The sequence below is a fragment of the Cheilinus undulatus genome, linkage group 2 (assembly GCF_018320785.1).
Source record: "Cheilinus undulatus linkage group 2, ASM1832078v1, whole genome shotgun sequence".
In the NCBI taxonomy this organism is placed as follows: Eukaryota; Metazoa; Chordata; class Actinopteri; order Labriformes; family Labridae; genus Cheilinus; species Cheilinus undulatus.
Window position 1 is genome coordinate 37,526,689 of NC_054866.1, and position 26,781 is coordinate 37,553,469.

The following is a 26,781-nucleotide window of genomic DNA, read 5'->3' on the forward strand; positions in this document are numbered from 1 at the left end:
ACTTAAATAAAGATAAATGATGATGTTTGCATGCTGATGGAAATAGTTTCATCTGTAATTTTTTTCAGTTCAGCTTGTTTACATTATTTAAATGGGTTATTGATGATTCAGAACAATTGCTGCTGCTACTTTCTCGCACGCTCACCTTTCCCCCTCTCTCCTCTCTAAAATCTGCTCAAACCTCAGTTTAAACACCATGATGCTGTGCATTATGTAGAAATCAACCATGGAACATAATCGATAGTGTGCCAAAGTTTGTACTCAGCCACGTAACAGAGATTGAATCAAAAAGTTGCTCTTAATCTCTCCAACTCGACATAACGCCATATGATGTGTAAGCTTGTGTCATACAAAGCTCTCTGTAAGGACAGATGGATGCAGTGTTTTTTTTTTTTTTTAAGAGGAGGAAGCACAGAATCATCTTCACTCTTTTTGCTCTTCACGGTATGAAACAATTTGCCTCATTCTATGAATGTTGGCAGCAAATGCAAATAAATCACAGTGTACAAGGTCTGAGTACATGGCGTTTTTTTTTTTTTTTTTTTTTTTTTTTTTTTTTTTGATTACAGATTGGAAAAACAAGCATCCAAAACTAAGAGAATTGGTGTGCAAAGACCTTAGATCCACTAGCCTTAGTGGACATTGTACAAAGTTAACCCTTCGGTTCATTCAGCTATGAATTGCCTGCAAAGCAATAGATGAACATGAGGCCCACGTTGACCTTTGGCCACCAAAATGTAAGCAGTTCTGGGGTACCATCTGCATTATCTGCATCTAAAGATACAATGTCAAATACATTCTTGTCCCTCTGCTGTATAAATTAATGATTATGATAACTAGCCTATTTATCTGTGAAAGTGCAGTTTGTGCATCCGATTAAGCTCAGAGTGTTTTTGTGCACTGATGACATGAAAAATATAGTTTTCTGTAGTTGCGTTGTTTATCTCTGTCAGGTTTGCTGTGTTTTTTAGAAGTAGAGACATGCTGATAGAGGAGATACACCTGAAATTGGCATGCTGTGATGGTTGGCTGCTGTTGCTTGTGGTTATAGGATTTATTTTGGGTGTGATTAAGCAGTCTCTTGGCTTTTACTGGGTGTTGTGCGGCACTTAAATGTATTTTGGTTGTTTTTTGTGTATTCTGCTGGATTTTGGGGCAGGTTTTGGGCTGGAAACTATTAGCTGTATCTGGCAACACTATGACCTGGGAAGGCAGGTAGAAATCTCCATAAACATCACGCCTCTCACCTTGTGTATCGTCAGCATTGATGCATTAAGACTATAACAAGTAAAGGAAAGATAAAGAACATCAGGTTCAGGTTGACATATTTCTAAATTTTCTTTGATTTCAAGCTTTATGACTTTAGGAGCCTATTTATAACAGTGAAGCTTAAAATGTTTTTGTCTGTCTACAAGCCAGCACATCTCCAGCGTAGTGGACATCCTCTGTTAGTCTCAAGGTTTTATCTTTAGCAGAATCTCAAAGCAGCTGTGACACAATGTGTCTTGTAAAATTTTAGTGGATTGAAAAGTGTTTCCATCTGAGATTCAGTAGATAAGAGGTAAAGTGTATAAAAATTTAGATTCAGTTGGAGTGCAAGTGGCATTTTTTCTCCAGTACAATGGAGAAAATGAACACATTCACAGTCTACCACATGTTTTTGGAATTCCATATGCAGCTTCTTTCCATTGTTATTCTTCAGTATTCTCCACCATTTATCACACAGAAATTAAAGATGACAATTTTGGCTGTGGTGGCATCTCTAGAAAGGTCAGAGAAAATATATGCACATTTCTTATGATATTTCAAGAACAGATCTCAAAAAGAGAGGAGCCTGAGAAGAAATTTCCAGAAATCCAAACTTTCCAAATGATTAATTAACCATTTGTTTACATATTTGCTGATACCCCATTTATTTGTTTCTTTTTGTTCATTTTGGGAACTATTTATTTATCATTACTTGGGCAATATGAGCACACAAAAACATTAACAAACATGACTCTTTGCACGCCCCACCAGACTCGTTCTATTTTCTTAGTCATAATGTCTCTCTCTTTGAAAACAGTGGTGGATGTGAAGCGGCTAGACAAGGTAATTTCCTGCGGAAGTCAGAGATGAGGAAGGGGGGAGTAGAAGGGGATGAGGGCAGTTGGTCTGGGTTGCACTGGGGGATGTGAGGGAGGAGGTTCAGGGTGGTAGAAAGAGCAAAAGGTTGACATTGATGTCAGCGCTGTGGAGGCGAGACTGAGGGAAGTGAGAGTCAGGAGATGATCTCAGCGTGAGGCCTGCAGGTGTTTTGGGTGTGTGTGTGGGGGGGGGGCTGAGAGAGTCAGGAGCAGCAGGAGGTAAGGGAGGGGAGAGCTGATGATGGGAGGGGGGAGGCAGGATGGAGATGGGGCAGGGCGACATGCAGGATGAGGGCACGTCATGTCAAGAGGCCTCTGTTGTTTGAAGTAACTGCATAGTTTAGTTTAAGCCAATTAACCCTGCAGGAATGTGACAGACAGAGAGAGGACGAGGGTGAGGAGAGGGACAGACAGTACATGGCAGATAATAATACTGTATTACTTTTCCTGAATACTTCCATTACACACTACTGTTTTTCTACACTACATTTCAGACATTTGCTCATAATTGTCCCATAATTTATTGAAACCTGAAGTATCTTTGGAGCTGAATATTTCACATCTATAGTAACTCATTGCTAGTGCTTTAACCGGTTCTCAACCATTTTAGTGTGTTATATCATACATAAACAGTTGTGTCCATTGATTTCTATTAGTTGTGTAGAGTTCAACCAAAGTTCTCTGAGACTAATGCATTGAAGTGTTTTCTGATCCGACACCAGCTAATGCAGGTGAATTTTTTTTTTTTACCTGAAAAAAAACAAAAACACAACGTTTTCTGATGTTGATGTTCTGAAGACGAATTATCAATATGTTACTCTTTTGTTTACCATCTTGTGTGACACATTTATAGAATCACTAGTGTCAAATATTGATATTTGAAATGGAAAAAAGAGAAGATTTTCCAGCTGCCTCACCGCTTAATGATTTCTCATAGTGGTGCTCATGACATGAATGGGGTGAAAGGAATCTAATTGGCCAAAGAAGGAGCAGCTGACAGGAGGATAAAAAGAGGAAAAGGGAGAAGATAGCAGCATAATGTCAGACAGCAGTAAAAGGAGTTAAGAGATAAAACATAAGAGGTGAACGTGACACTAAAATGCAATGAATCAAGACAGTAATCCTGTACTTTCTCTTTCAAAGGGCATTTTTATTCCTCAGTTTATAAGATATCTTGGTCATATGTTATGATATGATTGTTCTACAATATAACAATTGTTGCAGGGTAACGGCATCACTAAGTTGTAGGTAATGTGGACCAAGGTATTATTTTTATGGCATTGTATCATATTACATATAGTGTTGTATTCTATCATATCATATGGTATTGAGTAATATAGGGTTTGTATTGGATAGTGTCATATTGTATCGTATTGTATCAACCCGTATTGACTTGTATCGTACCACATTGTACTGTACGTTGGAGGATAAACAGTAGGCAATAATGCACTACAAATGTAATGTCATTAAGGTAATGTGCTACTTTGTACCACGTTACACCAAACGCTGTATTGGATAGTGTCATGTCATGCCATGTCATGTCATATCATTTCATATCCTATTATATTGAATAGTTTCTTATCATAGTGTATATTTCATCCTGCTCATACTAGTTAGTCTCATCACACCACACCGCATCACATTACATTGTACCTATTATATCCAGTTATCCTTTGACCCCCCCCCCCCCCACACTTCAACTAAAAAGTCAAGCACAACCGTTTGTGATGATAAAGAAATGGATACAGATAAACTTAAAATAAGTTCTCTGTCATAATAAGAGGATCTTTGTCCTTATGAGTCAAACATTTGTGATTGCCTTAATGAAAAATAGATCCTGTGGTGAAATTTCTGTTTGTGCTTGTCTTTGTAGAATAAACATCTTTACTGAGATCGTCCTCAGGTTGTCTTGAGCTTAACAGTGGCACAAGTGCAATTACAAAAGCATATTACATATTGTCCAAGGGAAGTTACTCAGCTAGACATTTTATCCAGAAATGCACAATCTATTTCATGATGAAGTTGTTCTCTTTTTTAAAGATATGCTCTTTTTTAAAAAATGTAATAGGACAGATGGAGTGGGAAATCAGGGAGAGAAAAATGGGAATTGGCCCACTGGAAAGGAGCCCCAAGTTTGATATGAACCAGGCCGCCTGCTTGGGGGACTGAAATCTCTGCTGAATAAAAAGACAGTTTTCAGGCAATTTAAAATTTCAGTTGAATAAACTTGAAATGAAGAGTTGAGATAAATGTGTTTATTCATTCAGAATTAAAATCTGTCCTGGTCTAGCTTCCTTCCTATTTAAACCTGATAGAACCAGGGAACTCTGCCTAAAAGGAACCAGCAGTAACCACTGCACAAGGTAGACCCCTCATTTTGCTTTGTCATAATATCTATTTATTATTGTGAAACTCTATTATAAGATGTGTCATTTAACTCATATTTCAATTAACTCATAGAAGCTGGAGAAAATGAAGTTTTACATCGAAATATGAAAAATCACATTTCACCCCACTTTTATGATAGATAAAGGACATTTCCCTTGGCAATAACTGTATCTTTACATATGTTTCAATGTGAATTTAGGGTTTTTAACAGATTTTTACATTTACATATTCTCAATCAAACAATCATCTGACTACTGAGTTAAAGTACAGATGAATGATGGGAAATGGAAATTGATGAGGGCGAGGAGAGGAAGATGAAGTCTAGCACTAATTATACCAAGAATGAAAGAAAAACAGAAGAGACGGCGAGAACAGAGACCTTTAATTAAAGAGATCGGGTCATGGGAGCAGGGTGGAGCAGACCGCCGCACACCGGGGGTCTAATGCCATACTTCTGTGTTTGTGTGAGTGTGTAACCTGAGGGCAGGGAGATGGCCCACATGAGAAAATATCCACAGACAGTCATGAAAATTTTAAATTACTCACCTCTAAGTCATGTCTTTTGCTCTCCTGTGATCTGGAAACTGTTATATTGAAAGTCAGTGGTGTCTTCTCTTCATTGGCAAAAAGCCCTTCCATATCACACAAAAGCAGCTTGGCATAAAGCTGTTCAGATTGAGCATCTGTGGGGAGACTGTGTCGAGATAATATGCGATCTTTTTTGTCAATTCAGTGAAAATCAATCTGGAGTGTTTGATATTTTAGCCTTTTGACCTCTTGCTGTTTCCATTACGGCCAATTCCAAACATCTTGACAGCGTGGTTTTATTATATTAACTGTGTATGTACAAACAATGCTGACAGCTCTGCCACTAGAATAGTAATGCCATTGTTACTGTGGTTACTAATTTGTAGTGCAGGTGAGGTGTCAGCCATCCAATCTTGCTCAGGCCCAGCTGCTGTCATGACAACCAGTTGCATGTTTGTGTGTGTTTGTGTTTGTTCATGAGTGAGTCTGTAATTACTGCTGCTTTCTGATGTTAAGGTCGAGGGTTGGCAGGTGTGTGAGAGCAACAAGTTTAGGACTCCAGATCATGAATATTGAAATTTTTATGAGACACCCCCTAAATTAAATTTTCTCGATTAGCCAAACAGAGAGTGTGAGATTGTCTAAAAGCCTCCTGCTCGTGTGTGTGTCTGCATACAGGATCACCGTTGTACAACCCCAATTCCCCAAAAAGATGGGAGGCTGTGTAAAATGTAAATAAATACAGAATGCAATGATTTGAAAATCTCATAGGCCCATATTTTATTCACGACAGAGCATAAACAACATTTTCATTTCATTTCATGAAAATATGAGCTCATTCTGAATTTGATGGCACCAACACGTCTCAACAAAAAGTAGGGACAGGGCCACGTTTATCATGTGTACCATCCCCTCTTCTTTTAACAACAGTCTGTAAACTTCTGGGAAGTGAGGAGACCAGTTGCTGGAGTTTTGACGAGTGATGTTGCCCCATTCTTGTCTTAAGTGCACTGAGAAAAATGAATCAGGGCAAAAGTAAATTTAACTTAATTTACTCTTCAATATCAACCATAAAAATCCAAGTGTTTAGCTTGACATAAGTAAATCTAATTTTGTTGTCAGTTTCTTTTGTTACAAATTTCCTAAAATAATAATTTAGCTAATATAGGTCAATCTCACAAAGTTTATCCACATAACCAAGCCTGACTTTGTTACCTTTACTCAGTTTCATTCTGTGTTTCAAAACTACAAAATACTCTATTATCCATGAATAAATGCCCCCTGGGATGCATTGTGGGTATTTCAAATGAGTGATGAATGGCTTTTCTAACAATCAGGAATAGATGAACTGCTAATTGAAGACATGGCAGTGACAATAGATCAGATGGATGGGATTCAAATCTGGGGATATGTAGGCAGAATTTTCCCATGATGCCCTGGGGCAGGGTGTTTATATGTCTATAGAAACGTTTAAATGTGATCAGGTGATTTTAGATGTTGAATATTGTACAGAGGTCACTGCTGGAATTCCTTTGTTCATCTTTCTAAAGGATTATTGTTGTTTTTGATGGTCAACACTTTTGCACCATGAGTGAAAAGAGTACTTCCTGAAAATGAGTTTGACTGCCTGACTTCCACTTGCAGTGAAAAATTTAACTATTTTCTGTTAATTTCATCGATGAGGGAAAATCAAGAAGGTGTGGAAACTAATGCCGATACTTCCCTTGCAAGCATTGTTACAGGTGTTTCTGATGAATACCACTAGTGGGAGGGAATCATAAATTACACTTTTCATATTATTGTATTAGACTGCATTGAAAGCGTTAATTATTTTTACAAGCTGAGAATAACTCAAATTACATGTATTTCAAAGAAAACCTTAAGTTAGACAAGGTTAGTCTTGTTGAATCTACTTGAAAATGTAAGTAAATTTCACTTAGATTTTTTGTTCCTGAACTAAAACAGAGTAGTAGTCTAATCTACAAGAAAAAATGATGCAACAAGTCGCCTAGGTTTTTTTTTTTCTATGTAGATTGGGCTGAATATTTTTTATCAGTGTGGGTTATGAACTGCTTAACAGTCATGTGTTCTCCTTGCCAGATTTTTTGCTTTATGATTCACTATTTTTTTCTTTTGATAAAAGGTCTGGACTAAAGGCAGACCACTTCAGCACCTGGACTCTTCTACAGTGAAGCCATGCAGTTTTGATGGGTGCTGTATGTGGTTTAGCACTGACTCGCTGAAATATGGAAAGCCTTCCCTGAAGACATTGTCAGGATGGGAGAACCTCTAAACACTCTCCGGCATTGATGGTGTCTTTCCAGATGTTTAAGCTGCCCACACCATAGGCACTAATGTAACCCCATAGATGTAGACTTTTGAACTGTGTGCTGATAACATGCTGGATGGCCCCTCTCCTCTTTATTCCACAGGACACGGTGTCTGTGTTTTTCAAAAAGAATTTCAAATTTGGATTCATCTGACCACAGAACAGTTTTTCATTTTGCCCCAGTCCATTTTAAATGAGCTTTGGATTTCTGGATCATGTTTACATATTACTAATTATTTTAATGATAGAGCCTTACCTTGCATTTATGGCAGATTGTGTTGACAGACAATGACTTATGTAGTGTTCCTGAGCCTATGCAGTGATTCCCAGTACAGAATCATACCTGTTTTTAATGTAGTGCTGCCTGAGGGCCCAAAGATTATGAGCATCAAGTATGACCTTTGACCTTGCCTGTTGTGCACAAGGATTTCTTCAGGTTGAATCTTGATGATATTATGTACCATATATGGTGGGATTTTCAAAGTCTTCACAATTTTACGCTGAAGAACATTTTCTGAAATAGTTTCTAAACCAATTTTTAGATGCAGTTTTTGGCAGATTGATAAACATCTGCCTTTCTGTACTTATGAGAGTCTCTACCTCTTTAAAATGATCCTTTTATGTCCAGTCATGTTACTGACCTGTTGCCAATTAACCCTATTAGTTGCAAAATGCTCCTTTAGCAGTTTTTTAGCAGCCTTTTGCTGCCATGTCCCTTTATTTTTAACATGTGTGACTGCCATTAAATTTAAAATGAGCTAAGACTTTTCATGAAATGGTAAATGTCTCAGTTTCAACATTTGATATTTTATGTCCTATTGTGAATATAATTGGGTTTATGAAATTTGCAAATTGCTGCATTCATGGTGTGCAGATGGCCTAGTGGTCTAAGGCACAACCCATGTATGCGGGCGGCCCGTGTCTGAATCCAGCCTGTGGCCCTCTCTCCCCACTCTTGTCCCATTTCTGACTCTATCCTTTGTCCTTCTATCGAATGAAGGCACTACAAAGCCAAAAAAAATGGCTGCATTCTATTTTCATTAACTTTTTACACAGCGTACCAGCTATTTTAGAATCAGGTTTGTACTTCATATGTGTGTTTGTTTGTTTTTTAAATGTTCATTAGGCTCAAGTGCATTTATTTAAACTGCTAACTAAAGCAATAAAAGATTAGGTAACAAGTTAAAAATATACAACTCAAAGTGTCAGATTGCTGTTAAGATACTAAATTTACACAACTATAAATTATTTATATAAACAGCTACTAAAATAAGAGAATGCCCTTCCCCTGTGTCTTAATTAAATAAGCAATCTTTAATTGTATTGTGCAAATTCTTAACCAAAGTTATCGAAAGACAAGAAGACATAACTCTTTGACAAATTATTTATAAAGACCCCACATCAATTATGATGAGCTCAGCACTGAGTAGCATAGCAATGCTACAGTGGCAAGAAAAACCTTCCTTTTGACAATCAAAAAGGAGTTGAAGCATACATCTCTCCATTATCTGTAGTTATTCTGTTTAGGGTTGCAGGGAGTTGAAGCCAATCCCAGCGGTCACTAGGTAATGACAGGGTACACCCTGGACTGGTTGCCAAGCAATCACACGGCTGATATATAGAGACAAACACCCAGGCACACTCACACCTACAGACAATATAGAGGCACCAGCATTTCTTTGGTATGTTGGAGGAGAACAGAATACCCGAAGAGAACCCACCGTGCACTGAGGGAACATGCACATTTCAGACAGAATGGCCCTGTCTGACAGGGATTCAAACCAGGAACTTCCACGCTGTGAGATGACAGCACTAACCACTGCAACATGATGCAACCAGAGTTGAAGCAATATTTGTGGCTATGGATGTGGCTGGGGCGACTTTGGCTGAGTAGGTAGAGTTGGTAGTCTCTTCACTCGAGGCTCATGGGTTCATGGTCCCATATCGATTTTTTCATTCAAACCTTTATTTATTCTCAAAAGGACATTGAGGTTTCCCTCATTTCCAATGCTGTCGAAATTACAGGCATATTAAAACCACAGCACAATAAAACAAAGTACAGTATATAGAAACAATCACTTCGACAACAACATCATCAGTGACAAGGTAGATCAAATCAAATCAAATCAGATGTGTCGATGTGTCCTTGGATAAGATACGCTATTCTAAATTGCTCCTACCACTGCATCAGTAGTGTGTGACTGAATATAGACGACTTGAAAAAACATTACACAAGCTCAAGTACAAGACCATTAACCAATTTCACAATTTAAACAGTATTCCCCATCCCTTTACTTCTTTATGCTCTGGACATGCAATTCACAAATCACTCTACAGATGCATTTAAAAATAGTTCAGCAACAGTTAAAGCTCTTTAAAGGGTCAGTAAATAGAGTAAAACAAAGCATTCTGATGAGAGTACATCAGTGTTATAATATGATGCATACAGTCATAGTTTCATTGATTAGTTTTGATTAAGACAATTTAAAGAAAGTCCTGATTTATCTCAAATTGTTTTATTATTTCCAAGAGTTTTAATGTAATTTATTTATGCACTGAAAATATAGAGCCGTGTTTGTTTGGTAAACCTCCAGTAATTTAATTCCAGCTAATTACTCGCACAGCAGGTCTGCTGAACAGTCAATACTATAAAATGAGTCTGCCGCCAGCACTATTAAACATATTCTAACAACAAAGTGATAAAAACACATGAAGGATGAATGACTTCTAACTTTTCTTCAAAGTTTTTAGTAACCAAGTTCTGGATCACCATGTAAAATGTGTGCATAATTATAAAACTACAAAGAAACTCAATGATGAGTTTACATGGCATTTAAAGCTGAGTCCGCAGCTGAACTTCAGAGAACATTATAGTGATTTTCAGAACACTCATTGTTCTTGTATTGCAGTTTTTGGATGCTGCAGACTGCTGTTTTCAGAGAATAAGCCTTAAAGACCTACTGTGAACTTTCAGCTCAGCACTAAAGAGCAGACAGATACAGACCTCTGGTATCTGATGACATGATGTCTGTATTGCCCCCACCCAGACAGCAAAGGGGATATTTTACTTACTGGATACCAGTGCTAAATAAACACTCTTGTCCCCAAATGCCCCACAGTCATCTGTAATCCTCAGTTTTAACCAGGGTTATCTGCTGTTGTACATTGCACACCAGCATGCAAAGCATGGAAAGAAGGCAGAAATGGATCACAGCTAAAAACAGAAGAATTAGCAGCCACAATGTCTACACATCTGGGGGGCTGGGAGCCTAGTGCCAACAACCATGCACCCCATGTGCATAGACTTTGTACCGAATGAGTATTTTATTCACAATGTAACATAAACAACATACCATGTTTATCACTGTGAAGTATCCCCTCATCTTTTAACAACAGTCTGGAAATGTCTGCGAGATGAGGAGATCAGTTACTGGAGTTTTGAGAGAGGAATGTTGTCCCTTTCTTGACTGATGTAGGATTTCAGCTGTTCAGAAGTTCTGGGTCTTCTCTGCCTGATTTTTTTCATTTTATGATGCCTCCAATGATTTCTACTGATAAAGGTCTGGACTGCAGACAGACCAGCTCAGCACCCAGACTTTTCTACTATGAAGCCATGCTGTTGTGATGGATGCAGTGTGTGATTTAACACGGTCATGCTGAAATATGACAAGCATTCCCTGAAAGAGACGTTGTCTGGATGGGAGCATATGCTGCTCTTAATCCTCTCTATACTCGTCAGCAGTGATAGTGCCTTTTCAGGTGTGTAAGCTGCCCACGCCATAGGCACTAATACAACCCCATACCATCAGAGATGCAGGCTTTCAAACTGTGTACTGATAATAAGCTGGATGGTTCCTCTCCCCTATTTCCCAGGACATGGTGTACATGGAAGAATTTAAAATTTTGATGTATCTGACCACAGAACAGTTTTCCATTTTAAATGCTACTTCTTTGCATGAGTAAGAAAAAAGTCTACACGCACATCCGAACCTAGGTGGGCAGGTGCTGAGCCGAAAAGGAGACTTACAGGGAACAGAAAGACGTCTCGCACACTGCAGGGCTCCAAGATATAATTATTTATTGCACCAACGTGACGTTTCGAGCAGAGTAGCTCTTCATCAGACTAAGAAATATCATGTTGGTGCAATAAATGATTATATTTTGGAGCCCTGCAGTGTGCGAAATGTCTTTCTGTACTTCTTTGCATGAGACAGCTGTAACTTGCTGAATGGCATGGCGATCTGTGTTGGCAGACAATGATTTCTTAAAGTGTTCCAGATCCCATGCAGTGATTTCCAGTACAGAATCATTCCTGTTTTAAATGCAGTGCTACCTGAGGGCCCGAAGATTACAACCATCCAGTGTTGACCCCAAACCATGTCCCTTATACAGAGACGTCTCCAGATTCTCTGAATCTTTTGATGATACTATGAACTGTAGATGGTGGGATGTTCAAAGTCTTAACAATTTTACACTGAAGAATATTTTCTGAAACTGTTTCTGAACCAATTTTTAGATGCGTTTTTTGTCAGATTGATAAACCTCTGCCTATTTGTACTTTTGAGAGGCTGTGCATTTCTAAAATGCTCCTTTCATATCCAGTCATGTTACTGACCTGATTCCAATTAGCCTACTTAGCTGCAAAATGCTCTTCCAGCAGTTTTTCATAAGTACCACTTACTTTTCCAGCCTTTTTTGCCCTGTCCCTACTTTTTTTGTTTTTTACTTGTGTGACTGACTGCTATCAGTTCAAAATGAGCTAGCTTTTTTTGATGAAATGGTACAATGTCTGAGGTTCAACATCTAATATGTTGTTTAGTTGCTTCTGTGAATAAAATATGGGTTTATGAGATTTGGAAATAATTGTTTTCTAGTTTCATTTACATTTTGCACTATGTTCCAACATTTTTGGAAGCGAAGTTTTCTTTATTTATGTATTTATTTATTTATATTTTAGGACAAGTATGAAGCAAGTAAACCATTGCTAAATACTACAGCATTTATAGCCAGAGCTCATTTTTCAATGCTTTTCCACAGTTGGGCCTTTAAAAGACATGAAATTCAAAATAAAAGCCCCACAGAAAAGAAATTGGTGCCCTGTGTGAGCACCATTTTGTTCATCAAGTTCAGTGTACCAACTTTAATTAATATGTAACTTTAAAATTCCCCTTAAGAACTTTTTCTAAGAGTTTTCTCTTGAGATCTGACTCAGGCATCTTCATTATACTTACTTAACCTCTTAACTCTCTTGGAAACAGGACAATTAAGTGCTGCAGACCTGTGAGATAAATTCCTACCCATGTCACTTGAGGGGCTCTGTAGATAAGTGCTCACCATTGTTGAATTAAAGCACAAAATCCTGGTGCCCAATTTGATAAATGACTCATTTAATGGACTACAATCTCCATTGTAGTATGCAGACTAATATTTTCAAGCTAAATGAAGGCATTGTGTGAGGGAAATAAAGACTTCTCATCAATTTTGGTTGCATGTATGTGTGAGTTTGAGTTGCATGTGCATGCAGGTGTGCGTGGTTTCGTGCGTGTTAATGTGTGCGCATCAGTGTGTGAGCTCAGAGGGGAAATTCCTCTCTCAGGGCTGGGAGTTCTTCCTGTCGTAGAGCTGTGTTTGTACAGCCTGGCTTTGTCGGGATATCCTACCCTGCCCATGTCTGAGAGAGGGAGAGAGTGGGAGAGATGGGGGGAGAGAGGGGAGGCATGGCAGGGGGGCTGAGAGAGGGGCACCCACATGTGGGGGGTGGGGGGCCTGCCAGGCCGAGGAGGATGAAAACTGGGCTGATTTTTCTAAACCATTTAATCAAATATGTCATGGTGTAATAAAATTCAGCGCAGTGGTTTAAGTTAGCGTAGCATGCTGTAATCCTGAGCTTTATCGCTGTGAGCCTGCTGAGAGGCTGCAGAGAAGGGAATGGTAGAGACGAGCAGACAGCATACAGCCTGAGGGAACGGACGAAAAATAATCAGAACTAATTCTCTTGTTTTGGTATTGTCTTGTTTTTTGGCCAGAAACCTGGCCTCAGACCATCTGCACATGTCGGGACAGGCAGCAATTGAGCGAAAACTGGCTGTAGTTGTCTCTGTGCGCTGACCTGCTCTCACAGAGGTGTCACTCAGGCTCACATATTGCAGACAAATCAATCTCCGCAGCTGTAGAGTGGAGGTAGTTTAGACACAGAGACAAGGAAACAGACAAGAAGTGATTCTCAGGGTCTCATGGATTTAGAGAAATCAAATATTTGCTTGTACACTTGAAAGTGTGCTTTCTTGTTTCTGTGTCCAGCAGCAGCAGTACAACACAAAGCTGATTCAAGATGACCAATCTTTAAAGTTTTGTGTTTAATCTGTCCTTAGATGCTGTTTTATCAGAGGTATTTTAACAGCTGTTTCAAAAAGGCAACATTAGCACTAGCACAGTGGATATTCCTTTACTCTGAAAAAAAGCCAAGAGACAGATGAAAAAGAACCCCACAGTTGAATGTAGTACCATTACAGGGATAAAAAGCTACAATTTGTCCATCTCAAGCACATTCATGCCACAAGGATATGCTTTTTTGTTTGTTCATAAGCATGGCACACAATTTTTTTGAAACTTTAACTGGTTTTGACGATGTGAGCGAGTCCAACCATGATGAAACAAAACGATTAACACTATTTTTTAAGTGTGTGTGGTGTGACCAATAGCTGACTAGAACCTGGAAGCAGAGCTTGAGTCATGGTCGAAGGTGAAAGGAGTTTATCCAACAGGAGATAATGGTACAGTCTGCAGCAGTGACTGCCCAGTGCTCCTGCCCTCCAGGGTTACGATCGCCAACTCATGCTAAAGCAGGCCATCAGAAGAGCAAAGCAATATTTTCCATCATAAAAAGCTTTCCATGCTGGGATTTAGTCTGTATTTCATAAAGACATTTGACCCAGTTCTGATAAAAAATGGCGCTACGTACATCCGACGCAACTGCTACACTAGCAGCCATTGCTTTTGATTTTTAGTACACCTTAATCTCGCCCACAGCCATCGCCTCTTTCTCCTCAAATGACGCTGATTGGTTGTAGATTGGAGCTTTGCAAGATGGATTTGCCTGTTGACAATCTGGCAAATCCATCTGCCTTGCAAGGTTAGATTTATTGTGCTGTAATGACATATTTTTGTCATGATCTTAAAACTTAAACATTGTATGTTTTTGCATCCTCAAAGGGGTATGAATTACTCATTAACCGGACCACCATGAGCCAGACTGTATTGTATTTGTTACTTGAAATTGTGGACCAGCCAACCAAGCTGAGTAATAGTCTGTGAAACTGAAATGAGCATATCTAATGGGGCTGTCTGTTTAAATCTGACAAGACAAAACACAACATTGACATTTATTATGGGTTGTTTCAAATAGTGGAAACATTTGACTTTTCAATTTGGAAAGAAGACAAAATAAATCTTTCCAATTTGTAATTTATTTCTTATTACTGTTTTGGGATTGACTATCATTGCCTGCAAGACTATCTCCTCTAAAATGACAACCACACACACAAGCATACACACACAAACACACAGACTCTTTTCCCATTATGTCATTTCCCCGCTGTCATCACTTTGGCCATTATCTCCACAAATGGCAGAAATAACACTCAGATGTCTGATGTTGTTTGTGACTGAACGAGGTAAAAATATCAGCACATTGTGATCTTATCAGCCTCGTCTTTGAGATGTTTACCGTGTGATTTTCCTCTCTTTGCTTGCTGTTTTTTTGTCGAACAGACTCAGGGGTCACGCTGCCTCTGCCTGGCCTCTAATGAAGCCACACTCTCTGAGATTGCAAAAACAAATCGCTATGGTTACCAGGGTGTAAATGTGCATGTTTTGGAAAGGTTGTCAGGAAGGGTATGTCAGAGCCTGATTGTCTTGATTTTTATAAACACTAAAACTCAGCTGTATCAGTGGTTGTTTTTGTGGTTTTAACTTGGTAACCATGGTCAGTTTGACCCTTCCTGGCTGCCATAGCAGGCCTTCAGCCTGACAAATAGGACTTTCTGCAGATCCACCCTTCCTGGATCAATGACTGTATCATATCTTACCTGACTATGAGCGTTATGGGGTGAAAAGGTGAGAGAAAAGAAAAAGGCTTATAGTTGGCAGAGGGGTGCATACAGTAGATGGAAGGAAGGGTGAGGAAAGAGGGAGGGGAGTCGGAGGCCGATTGGAAAGATGATAAGGCTAAGAGGTGTTCGAGGCGGCCAGCCGTGAGGTAGTGCTGTGTGTGCGTTTTGTACAGACGGACAGTTCATCATAACCCGCCTGATAGTAAAATCACTACAACTCCAGCTGTATTTTATCCTCTCAACATCAGTCAAACTGCTGCTGGAGAGCAGCTAAGAGGATTAGGATATTTACACCAGTAGTTTGTCTAATTACAGTTTTAATTCACATTGTATCTGTCATTTAAACAGCGAACTTTTACACTGTCAGACGGCAACGTTTTTGAAATCCTTGTACAAATCCTGTACAAATTACAAAGCTATTTTCACAGATGCATATACAGTGTATGTAAAAACATATTTGCCCCTCCATGATTTCCTTTTTTTTGGAAAGCTGAGTTCAGTTTCATCCAGGCCTAATTACTGCCAGACATGCTGAATCAAGAAATCCCTTAAATAGAAGCTGTCTGACAAGTAAAGGAAGCTAAAAGAGCTCATTAAGCAACACATCATGCCCCAATCTAAACAATGTCAAGAACAGATGAGAAACAAAGTCACTGACATCCATCAGTCTGGCTCTATAAAGTCATTTCTAATGATTTGAGACTCCAGCAAACCACGGTGAGAGCCATTATCCACAAATGCGTAAAAAATTGGAACGTTGATGAATCTTCCCATGATTTGTCAGGTTACCAAATCTATTCTTCATCGAGGATGACACTGTTTGACTCATGTCTTTAAAAATGAAGCACAAATGCTGCATATGATGAAATATTGATTTTATGGCACCATTAAATGCTTGTGGGATGACACAGATTAGCCAAATGATCCTAGCTGTTGTCACTAACTGTTGATTAGCATGGGGCCTTGTGTTTGATAAAGATTGGTGTTGCTGCAGTGTTTTACCTTGTTTTTGCACAGCTCGTGTGACTCATGTCCGACTCCTGATTTTCAGCTATAGACAAACCTGAAATAATCATTCTCTTAGTCTTGCTGGCAGTTGATAAAGACTATTTTGTGTGTGTAGCACCACCTTTAATCTGTGTGAGGCATGCGCTGCATCATGCAGTTTTATGACTTCTGCCATCTGCTGTTTTGTTTTTTTTTTAACTGCATCAACTGCATGCATATTCAAAAACTGCTGTCACAGCATTTACAGGCGTATTGGTTCTGAAATATCTGTCTTGAGATGCATATCAGCAAAGTGCACATGACGATATATTGCTGTATCTATTTTTTTTTTTGCATGGGCCTAGCTTACATCAGTTTAATCTTAATGAGTAAACTTTGGTTGTTTTCTTGAGATTTGACTCGCTTATATTTTCATCTTTGGTTTTTAAAATGATAATGTGTTAATTTGTCAAAATCCTAATAATAAAATAACCATTTTTTTCCAACACAAAACTGAGTGAAATAGAATACATGCACAATTGCATGCCTCCTTTAATGATGCGCTCTTAAAACAAGTTTGTTTAGTCCTGTCTCTTTGTTGGGTCATATGTGTTGTTCCATCTAAGATCCAACATGCAACTTTTATCATTAATTAAAACTGAGTGGTTAAAAATCTTAAGAAATTTGGGATGCAATTTCTTGTGAAGGAAAGTCCTGAGGATGGGCTAGCTGTCAACCACTGGTCTAGATTCTCACTTGTGTTGTATAACATGCCCCAACCTTATTTTGCCCACTTACACAGATATGAGAATTTTCAGACACTAGCTCTTCAAAAATGTCATATAATCTAAATATCTAAACACCTATTATACCAATGATTCTATGACAGTCTAACATGATCCTAATCATCTGCAGGATTTGGAGGTGTAAAGCTGTAAATCATGAATACTGAACATGACTAGAGGTGTGAGTTTTAAGCAGAAGCATAATGACTCCAGCTGGTCCGTGCCTGAGCTACCTGCTGTCTGTTGCTCCTAATGAACTAGCCGCTCGCCCTCTGTAAGCCTGCTCATCTCATTATTCCCAGGACTGTGTGTGAGTTGAGTACGAGAGTGTGTGTTCTCACACTTCCTTTACAATCTCTTTTCTTATCTTATCACTCCCCTCTCTTTTTGCTCCCTTCTAATCTTTCCGTGCCTTCATCCTTCAGTTTCAGCTCTCCCTGACCTCTTTGTCTCGCTCTCTCTGTCAGATATCCAAAGACCAGACAAACTCCAGGAGTCCCACAACTCGTTATCTCACCACAGCTGCCATGCTTTTACCTTTCTTTGCCCTTTTCCTTAACATGCTCCCTATGCAATTATCCTTCCAAGCTCTTTTCTTAGCCTGTTTCTCCTCCCTTTTTTCACCCTTTTCTCCCATCTGTTGCAAAAAAGACTAACTGAATGTGCCTCCACTTGAACCAAACCCCTGACTCAGTATTTTCTGAAACACCAATTTTCACTCTCCCTAACATTTTGCACCTTTCTGCAACCCTTTATCTTCTGTCCGCCTCCTCTTTCCCTCTCTACATTCTAACCTTGTGCCCTCTGAATCCGTCCCTCCTGCCCTTCACACCTCGCTCACCTCCTGTGCCCGTCACCTGCTAACTTTATTTATTCCTCCCTCCTTCCCACAGCACCTCCCCTCTTGTCCTCCCCCTCTTCAGGCTCACACTGCAAAGATGTGACTACACATCCATGCTGCCCTTTAGGAGGAGAAAACCATACCCACAATGCCGGGGTGGGAAGATTTGCATGACAGGCGCTGGTGGTGTTTCACTGAAGGAAGGATGGATGGAGAGAGAGAGAGAGGGAGTTGTGTTGGTCTGAATTATTCATTAATGCTCTATAGGATGAACTAATGCATCAGAAACACCTGTCCTCTGTTATCTCTCCAGAGTGTGATATCTTTGTAAGCTCAAAGTCATCATTTGAAGATGTCCAGCTCACGCCAGAGTCTTCTGCTTGTGTACTGCAGCGCAGCCTTATATGGGCTGAGTTTATCTTCATACACAGGGTTCTGCATTTTAATGAAATATTAAGGTTAAAAGCTTAAAACTTCCACAACTTTATCAGGGATTAAGGAGTGTGCTGCAGAACAGGCCACAAAGACTTTTGGCATAGTGAAAGAAGGAACAGAAAAGCGACACACCTGCTCCAGGAGTGTGTTTAGTAAATTTAATAGAAGTTTTTGGATGTCCTTCCTCACTGGGCTGCTGTTCTTTTTCTTCGTCTCACTCTGAATGAATGTAGGTTGAGGTTTTTTATTCAGTACAGAGCTGCAGCCTTGGCACTGCTTTCTTTTTACTCAAGGCTGACGACAAGGATAGAAACACTCTCTCTATTCTGGTGAAGTAAAACTGGGTACAGTCACTCCACTGCTGCAACGTTATACTAGAGTTTCAAGAAATAGTGCTTCACTATTTCAATTTTAGGCTACTTAATACTACAGTACATAACTGTTTCAGCAGTTAACTTGGGATGGAATCATTTCATACATTGGAAATGCTTCTTTTACTTACTTTTGATTAAAAGATCTCAAAATGCCTCCCACTTTGGGTTTAAAGAGCTTTGCTTGAATCCAGGTCGTGGAGTTTTTTTGACACCATGAAGTAAATAAATGCTGGAAGCACCAACATAGCCAAGCAACCTATTACAGCTCTATTTTATTCATAAGTTTAAATATTTTAGCGCTTCCCCGGTGTAACCTACTAATAACGGATAATGCCTGAGGCTGTCAATGTAAAAGTAGCTCATCTTAATTCATATCATAGCACACTGTTCTATGACGAGACTGTTAAGTCAGAAAAATCCTGCATGTTCAGGTTGAAAATTATAACTCATCCAAAGCAATAACTCCTCATGACCAACATGAACAACAATTTTACAAGAGGGATAACTGGAAGTCAGCAAGTTATTGAACTTCACCACTTCTAGCTTTGGGTTATTGTTGTGTCAATGCCAGTAATATGATTTATTTGTAATTTTAAGATTAATCAACCCTGCAATTTTCCAACATTTGTAATGATGGATACAAGGAACTGCACAAACAGCCATAATATCTGTCAACAGAAGTGAACCCACAGCATATAAAGACTAAATGCTGTGATTCACCACAGCATCAATTTTGTTGTCAGTTATTTGCTAAATTACTGCGAGGCCACCAGGAGCAATCCACCCTCATTTGCATGCATTTGCTTGCTTTCATTTTTCCATTGCTGGTCATTCTGACATCATCTGAAATCCCAAAGTAATATGCTCCTGTCCCACAGAGAATTAATGAATAAGGTGTAAGTAAGATACAAAAGAGTGCTTTATTTATCCCAGTGAAATTCTTAAAGATGGCCAGAATCAGTTTCTGTTTTTGATATGTTAACCATGGTGTTCTCATATGTTGATGACAGGTGTGTTTGTTGTGTGTTTTTTCACAGAAGTCCTTCTCTCTTGTGTTGGAGGCTTATGACTACGACAACGACACATCTGAGCCAGGTGAGGCTGCAGTCTCTGGTTGTCCTTTTTGTTTTGATACAGTACATAAATATAAAAATCAGTAGTCACCATGGCTTTAAAATAAAGACAAAGAAAGATGATTGAATGTTATCCTGTTAGTTTAAACGTTAGCTATCCAAAGTACAGCAGCCCAGGCTATAAGTAAACAGTTTCAAACCTATATTTTTTTGTTTTATATGATTATACACCCTTGATTTTCTGACAGGACATCTCTTACTGCTTTAGCAGGAAAAGCCTAGGTGTTGATTTTCGTTTATTCCCAACTGGTAATGAGATGGCATTTTACAAACTTAAAAACTCTCAAAAATAAGTTTTATAGCCTTACAAATGAGGGGAAAGTAGTTTTAAAACAAAGAAAAATGACCCAACCCTGCAGGAGGCTACAGCTACAGCTAGCAGTAGCCAAGCTAGAGTGGCTAACCTAGCTTAAACAACATTGGTAAGCATTCATAACTGTTTTCTTAGTTTTCTCAAAGCTATTGTTTGACAATACTCAACTAATAAGATAGTGGAACATGATTTTTTTTCAAGCCCTCAATCAAGGCTAATATAGACTAATATTAGACTTTTTAACTTGAATTAAATTTTTATTTTGAATATATCTCAGTTCGTCTGGTCTAGCTAGTGAGGCAGTTTGGCTGCAGACTGTAGATCTCAAATGCCGACTGAGTGAGATGCCATCTCTATCAAAACAGAAGTGCCCTAATTTGCTGGCACAATGTTTTTCCAGTTTTAGATTTTTTTTTTAAATTCAACTTAGTTCATAAACAAAGTCTGATATTAGATCCATTTAGAAGCTTTCTCGGCTTAGTTAAAGCTAAAAATGCTATGTCAGCAACATAGTTAGCTAGCTACCATCCACTAGCTAATGATATCATGATAGCAGATATCAATCAAGAAAAAGGCATTTAAAGGTCACATATTTTACTCAAATATACCCCGAAACATGCCTGTGAAGTTTGTTGCTGAAAAAACACTCTAGTATTGGATTTTTGAAAGTCTATAAACCCCTCTGTATGGGGGTTAGGGTTAGGGTTAGCTCAGAACGAGCTGTTTCTGTGGCTTTTAATGTTAATGAGCTTTCTGACTCAGCTGGAAATGGAGTTTTCTGATTCTTGTGGGGATTGTGGACAGGCCAGGGACACATATTTTTGTTAGATAATTCTGAAAAAAGTGTATTTTGCATAATATTTGACCTTTAAGGCAAAATTAGTTCATTACTTTAAGCGAGTAATGTTAACATTAAATACAAGTTCAATAGTGAGGGAAAATAGCTGTCGAATTACAACTTAAACTGCTCAGCTTTTCAAGAACTGTGGTTAATCACAGTTCACTCATGATTTAACATGACTTAATAATAATGAATAAAATCATCGTTTAGAAACTACATTTTGTATTTACTTGGGTTGTTTTGTGACATATTAAAATTGGTTTGATGATCCAAAACATTTAAGTGGGATAGATATGCAAAAAAAATCAGGAATCAGAAAGGGGGCAAATAGTTTTTCACAGCACTGTAGCTTACATAGCTAATGTTACTTTTGTAGCTTTGTTAGTTCAGATGCGCATGAGCTCTGTGAGCTTTAGCTGTAGCTGTGTTTGCTACATAGCTCTTTTACCTACCCAGCTCAAGAGCTAATGGAGCAAGGTAAGCTACATTTGCTACATTGGAGTGTTTTGATGGAAGACAAGCTTTTGTCCTGTACTTAGACTGTTTACTCAGCTTTACTAAATGTTTTTTTAATTAGGTTTTTCAGGTCAAATTTTTAACTTTTACTTAACTTAACTCTTACCTTAACCCTTACCCTAACCTACCTGAAATGTTCAGTCTGGTTTTCTGTCAGATGTGGCGTCTCACAATAGCAGCCAGACTCCTCTCCTAGCTAGAGCAGCTTTGTGCCTTATCCACTTGCTGTTAATTCTCATTTTATGCTTATTGGGTCCATGCCTTTATTGTGTTGTTGGCAACAACAAACTCAAACAATAAACACAAAAAGATGTTGTAAAAATCAGTTATCTACTTAAAAAAATGCTGGGAAATATAAGCTATGATAAAAAGATAGTTAGCTAAGGCTGGCTCCAACTGTGCACTAGCTAGAGCTAGCTTCAAGTTGCTGCGATGCTAGCTTTAGACACTGCCTGTTTTAAGTTTCTAATTGTATATTCTCCAGTGTTGTATGATGTGTTTGACAGATACAATAATGGAGCAAGACTATGAGGTATTTATGCTTGAAACTAAGGCTAACATTAGCTGACTGCACTCTGGAAAGTTAAAATCAGCTATAGTTTAGTCATGGCTGTTTGTGTGTTTGCATTTTGTTTTTTTGTTCACTGGAATTTCTCTGTTTTTTTTTTTCATGTTTAGCCTTTCTTGGAATTGTTTTTACTTAAAACCAATGTTGTTTTGTTAAATTCTTGTCACTTATCTTCAACCAAAAGTAGCCCTAATTGTGGCATTAATTTATGTACCCATTGTCTCTCCAAGAAAACACATCCATGGTATATAGCTGTAAGTTAAGTTTTCAACAAGCAGCATTAGCCTGGAGGCTGACGATTCATGCTTGTTTACGAAGTTCAACAATGTGAAAACACCCCGTGTGTCTTTATTTCAAGGCCAGAAGGTCTTTTATCCAGACCCTTTAATTTCCTGCTTGTCTCCTTTATGTTTCTCCTCATAATCAGGAAAAGCTCCATGACAGGGAATCTGAGCTGCATGCTATAAAAAGAATAACACACACATGCTACACGCACACACGCTACACACACGCACAGGAGACAGATGTTCCTTTGCCTTCCTCATTCCTGTCATACCACAGTCGTCCCTTTCATCCCAGCATCCCCAGTCATATCCAAAAGATGGCTGAGATAATGAGAAACTGGGAGCAGCACCAGGGCTGCGTCTCCTTCACTGTGCTCTTGTCTCCTGTCCTCCTCCCCTGTCCCTCCCCTCCCCGATGCCCTCCAGCGCTGCTCTTACGTTGTGTTTGCATTATCTGTCATTTTCACCTGAGCTCCTGTCAGCCCTTACATCGGGTCTAAAGCCATTCAGCTTAGTTCAGCCCAAACACGGGTGTCCTGTAGCAGTCTGAATGGACTTATCAGGCCCTGCTGCTAATCAGAGGGGATTAAGGAGCCCGACTGTACCTTTTGAAACAATCCTTGGAAACAGTGAGAAAATAGGATGTCCTTTGAGCACTGGCAGTCTGACCTTCAATGAGTTTTGTTTAAATAAAACATAGCAAGAGTTAATATGCAGGATGTACCTTTGTCTATTGGAGGATAATTCCATTTATTATAAGTAGAGTCTCATTTCCATAGTTTTGGTCTTCATTTTTATGAGCAATGATAGCAGTTTCCCCACCGGTAATCTGCACGCTGGGACAGATGGCAAACTTTAAAGAAGAGTGGTTATATGCAAACCACGTAGGTGCAGTGATATTCAAAAACAGCTGCAAGAAAAAGAAGATAAGCCTCCACATTTACAAGGTTTGATCGAATTATTTGATAAACTTTTTAAGACATTAGCTAAGTGTTAAGGCTTATTATCATTTTATTGCAGATGGACAACATGCCATCTGACAGCTCAATAAATGCAAATGGGTATGTAAATAGGCAAGTTAGTTGAACCATGCAGTCTGTCATCATACTTACATTTTCAGAAACATTAGGCTTATCTAAGACAAATTTAATGAGCGCTGCTCAATTTAGTTTAACCTTTTATTTTTACATCTATTTACACAGTTAATACAGGATTCCTTTGCAATAAAAACAATAATCACATTCTGATTACAGCGCTCAGTTATTTTGAAATTCTTCAGAGGGGTGTCCAATGGTCTCCATATTAAATTTAAGAAGCTAGCACAACCAGGACTCTTCTAAGCACTTGTTGCCAAACTGAGTGATCAGGGAAGAAGGGCATTAGTAGGATAGGTGATCAAGAACCTGATGGTCACTCTGACTGAGCTCCAGAGATCCTGTGTGGAGTTTGGAAAAACTTCCAGGAAGACGACCATCACTGCATCTCCTTAGTGCAAAACACATGAAAGTCGCCTTGGAGTTGCAAAAAACTCCACATCAAAAGCCACGTGGGCCTTGCTGAGTTTTGCACTGAGGAGAGGCATCTGTTGAGCCACTCTGCCATAAGCCCAGATTGGTGGAGGGCTGCAGTGATGGGTGACCTTCTGGAACCAGACCTGTCTTCGGGGCTGGCACAAACGGTCAGATTGAAGCTTTTCAAGATGGATTTGCCAGATGACAGACATGGATTCTGGCAAATCCATCCACTTTGCAAGATTTTTACCACAAGCCCCCAAGTGAAATTTACAGCCGAAGCCCGAGTCACAGATGTGTGAACGAAGCAGGAGAAATTCAGGAGTTTAAGTGAGGAGGAATGGTGAAGGTAGTTATCACTCAACCAGCAGTGCACGACCAGTTTGATCCTTGTGCACCATCATACTCTCAGGATATGAAGACAAAAATCTGTCAAAATAGTGCTGTACACTAGTCTGGATTCTTTCCAACACTTTGTGCCAGCGATGTCTTCAGGATCAGCAGAAAAATTGATTCTGTAAATCAGTTTACGAGGAACAAATGTGGTCAAAGTGCGCCCGGAGGCTCTGCTAAAACCTTCTTAAATACACTGTAATGCTGCAAAGTGCACACTCTTCATGTTCACTTTTTCTCTTTTTAAATCATGTATTTTTTTTGCAGCTACTCAAGTTTGCTTAGTCTATGAGAGTGGAGTTTTTAAAATCAATTACAAACCCACATTTCTGTGACTCTACTCTTTATGCCAGTATGCACAAAATGTTTGAAAAGATGGGCACCCACCCTTTGGATCTCTACTCCCTTCCCCTTTTAGTGGTCAAACCTCAGAGCAGGGTATTTTTAACTGTACCAGTTCAGCATGATACAAACCAAAATTAAGTTAAAATGCAGCAGTTGCAATGCTTCTCTTTTTGTTCAAGTTCTCACAGGGTCGTTTTCGGTTCAGTTTTGCTGCTGCGTTCAATCGTATTTAAACTGTATTGACAAGATCTCACAGCCACAGAATTGCCACCGCTGCTGGAGAGAAAGTGAAATCCAATAATAGAAGCATCATAATCTAGACCAAATTGTCTATAAAACTGAAGGCAAAGTTTGAGACACAGTGCTTTTATCCAGATGAGGGTAATTTCGTGGAGACACCCTGCAGAGGAACCCCAATTTAGCCATCAAACTGAAACTTTTATTTCATTATATGGGACACAATCTTCCAAAGGTATGCTGTATTGATTTGTCGGTTCAGATGTTGCTAAAATAACAAATCAAAAAGAAGGTGCTTTTCCCCTGCAGTGTTTTCTCAGCCAACATCAAGGGCGACCACTTCACAGCTCGAAGCAGGCGGCGGGGGACGATCAGCATCGGCCAGAAAAAGAGATTTAAAGTGTTTGCTACCTGCAGACAATCCCTGTGTGGCTGCTGCTTAGCTTAGCTCTGTTTGCTTTTCTAGAAGAGGCAGCTCAACGCTTCTTGTTGCCTCTGACATCTAATATTCTCCCCCTCTCTCCTTCTCCTCTCACTCCTGCTCACCTGTTATTGTGCTGTTTCATCGAATCACATCAGGGAGGAAATAAGACTCTGTTATACACCTTTCCTGCTGTGCTGCTTGGTAATCTGGTTATTTTTCTCCACTCACCTCACAACTGCTGCTTTTTTCAACTGCTGGAGAGATGGTGATGATGAAATTAGCCCTCTGACATGCTGGAGTCGTAACAAAATGAAAACCCACAATGCACTGCAGAAGGGTCATCACAGTACCAGAATTGTAACATACTGTAGATATGATATCAGTACAGATCCATGCATCCAATATCAATACCTTCTTTGATACCAAGGCAACAAAAATGGAAGATTTAGGCATGAATTTTTGGTAATTTCTCTATTTAATTTATAAAAAAAATTAATAAATAAAACTCCTGTGCACTGTCTAAATTTTCCAAATACATTGTTAGTGTGCATTATACATAATACATTATATAGTGTGCCACAGTTTACCTGCGATTTACATTTGATTTCTTCATTCCGTTTTCAAAATGTGAACATTTTGATGACCTTTGACTGCAGTAGGCCCTCAGATTTGACCACAGGTTCATGTTCACCTCTGCTACAGCAGGTTGCAATATACCCCCTCTCAGCTAATAATTACAGACCTTCTTTTTGTTGATCTTACTAACAAGTTACATAGCTTGTGGCGACCTGCAACGCAGCCAATCAGTTCCCCAGAATGATGTTGGGCCTTGTACAAGTCATTAAGGAGCATCTGTGGCTGCCATAATCCTAAAAGTTTGTGTTTTTAAGCACTTTGGGTGCATGTTGGATGTCCCTGCCATGTGTCCCCTATGTCTCCTTGATGCATTGGCTGTGCCATCCATCCATCCATCCATCTTCTTCCGCTTATCCAAGATCGGGTCGCGGGGGCAGCAGCCTAAGCAGGGAAGCCCAGACTTCCCTCTCTCCGGCCACTTCATCCAGCTCTTCCCAGCAGATCCCGAGGCGTTCCCAGGCCAGCCGAACGACATAGTCTCTCCAGCGTGTCCTGGGTCCTCCCCGGGGCCTCCTCCCGGTGGGACTTGCCTGGAACACCTCACCAGGGAGGCGTCCAGGAGGCATCCGGACCAGATACCCGAGCCACCTCATCTGGCTCCTCTCAACGCGGAGGAGCAGCGGCTCTACTCCGAGTCTCTCCCGGATGGCCAAGCTTCTCACCTTATCTCTAAGGG

At 39.5% G+C, this 26,781-nt stretch overlaps 1 protein-coding gene across 3 annotated transcripts in view; it reads left to right on the top strand.

The window, feature by feature from the left end:
• The window catches only part of LOC121516564 (protein jagged-1b), a 77,906-nt gene that overhangs the window by 24,846 nt on the left and 26,279 nt on the right, over positions 1 to 26,781 (top strand). For all 3 annotated transcript variants that reach the window (XM_041797916.1, XM_041797923.1, XM_041797932.1), the window contains one exon: positions 19,942 to 19,999. In XM_041797916.1, the coding sequence (XP_041653850.1) occupies positions 19,942 to 19,999 (58 nt within the window). The remainder of the gene's footprint in view (positions 1 to 19,941; positions 20,000 to 26,781) is intronic.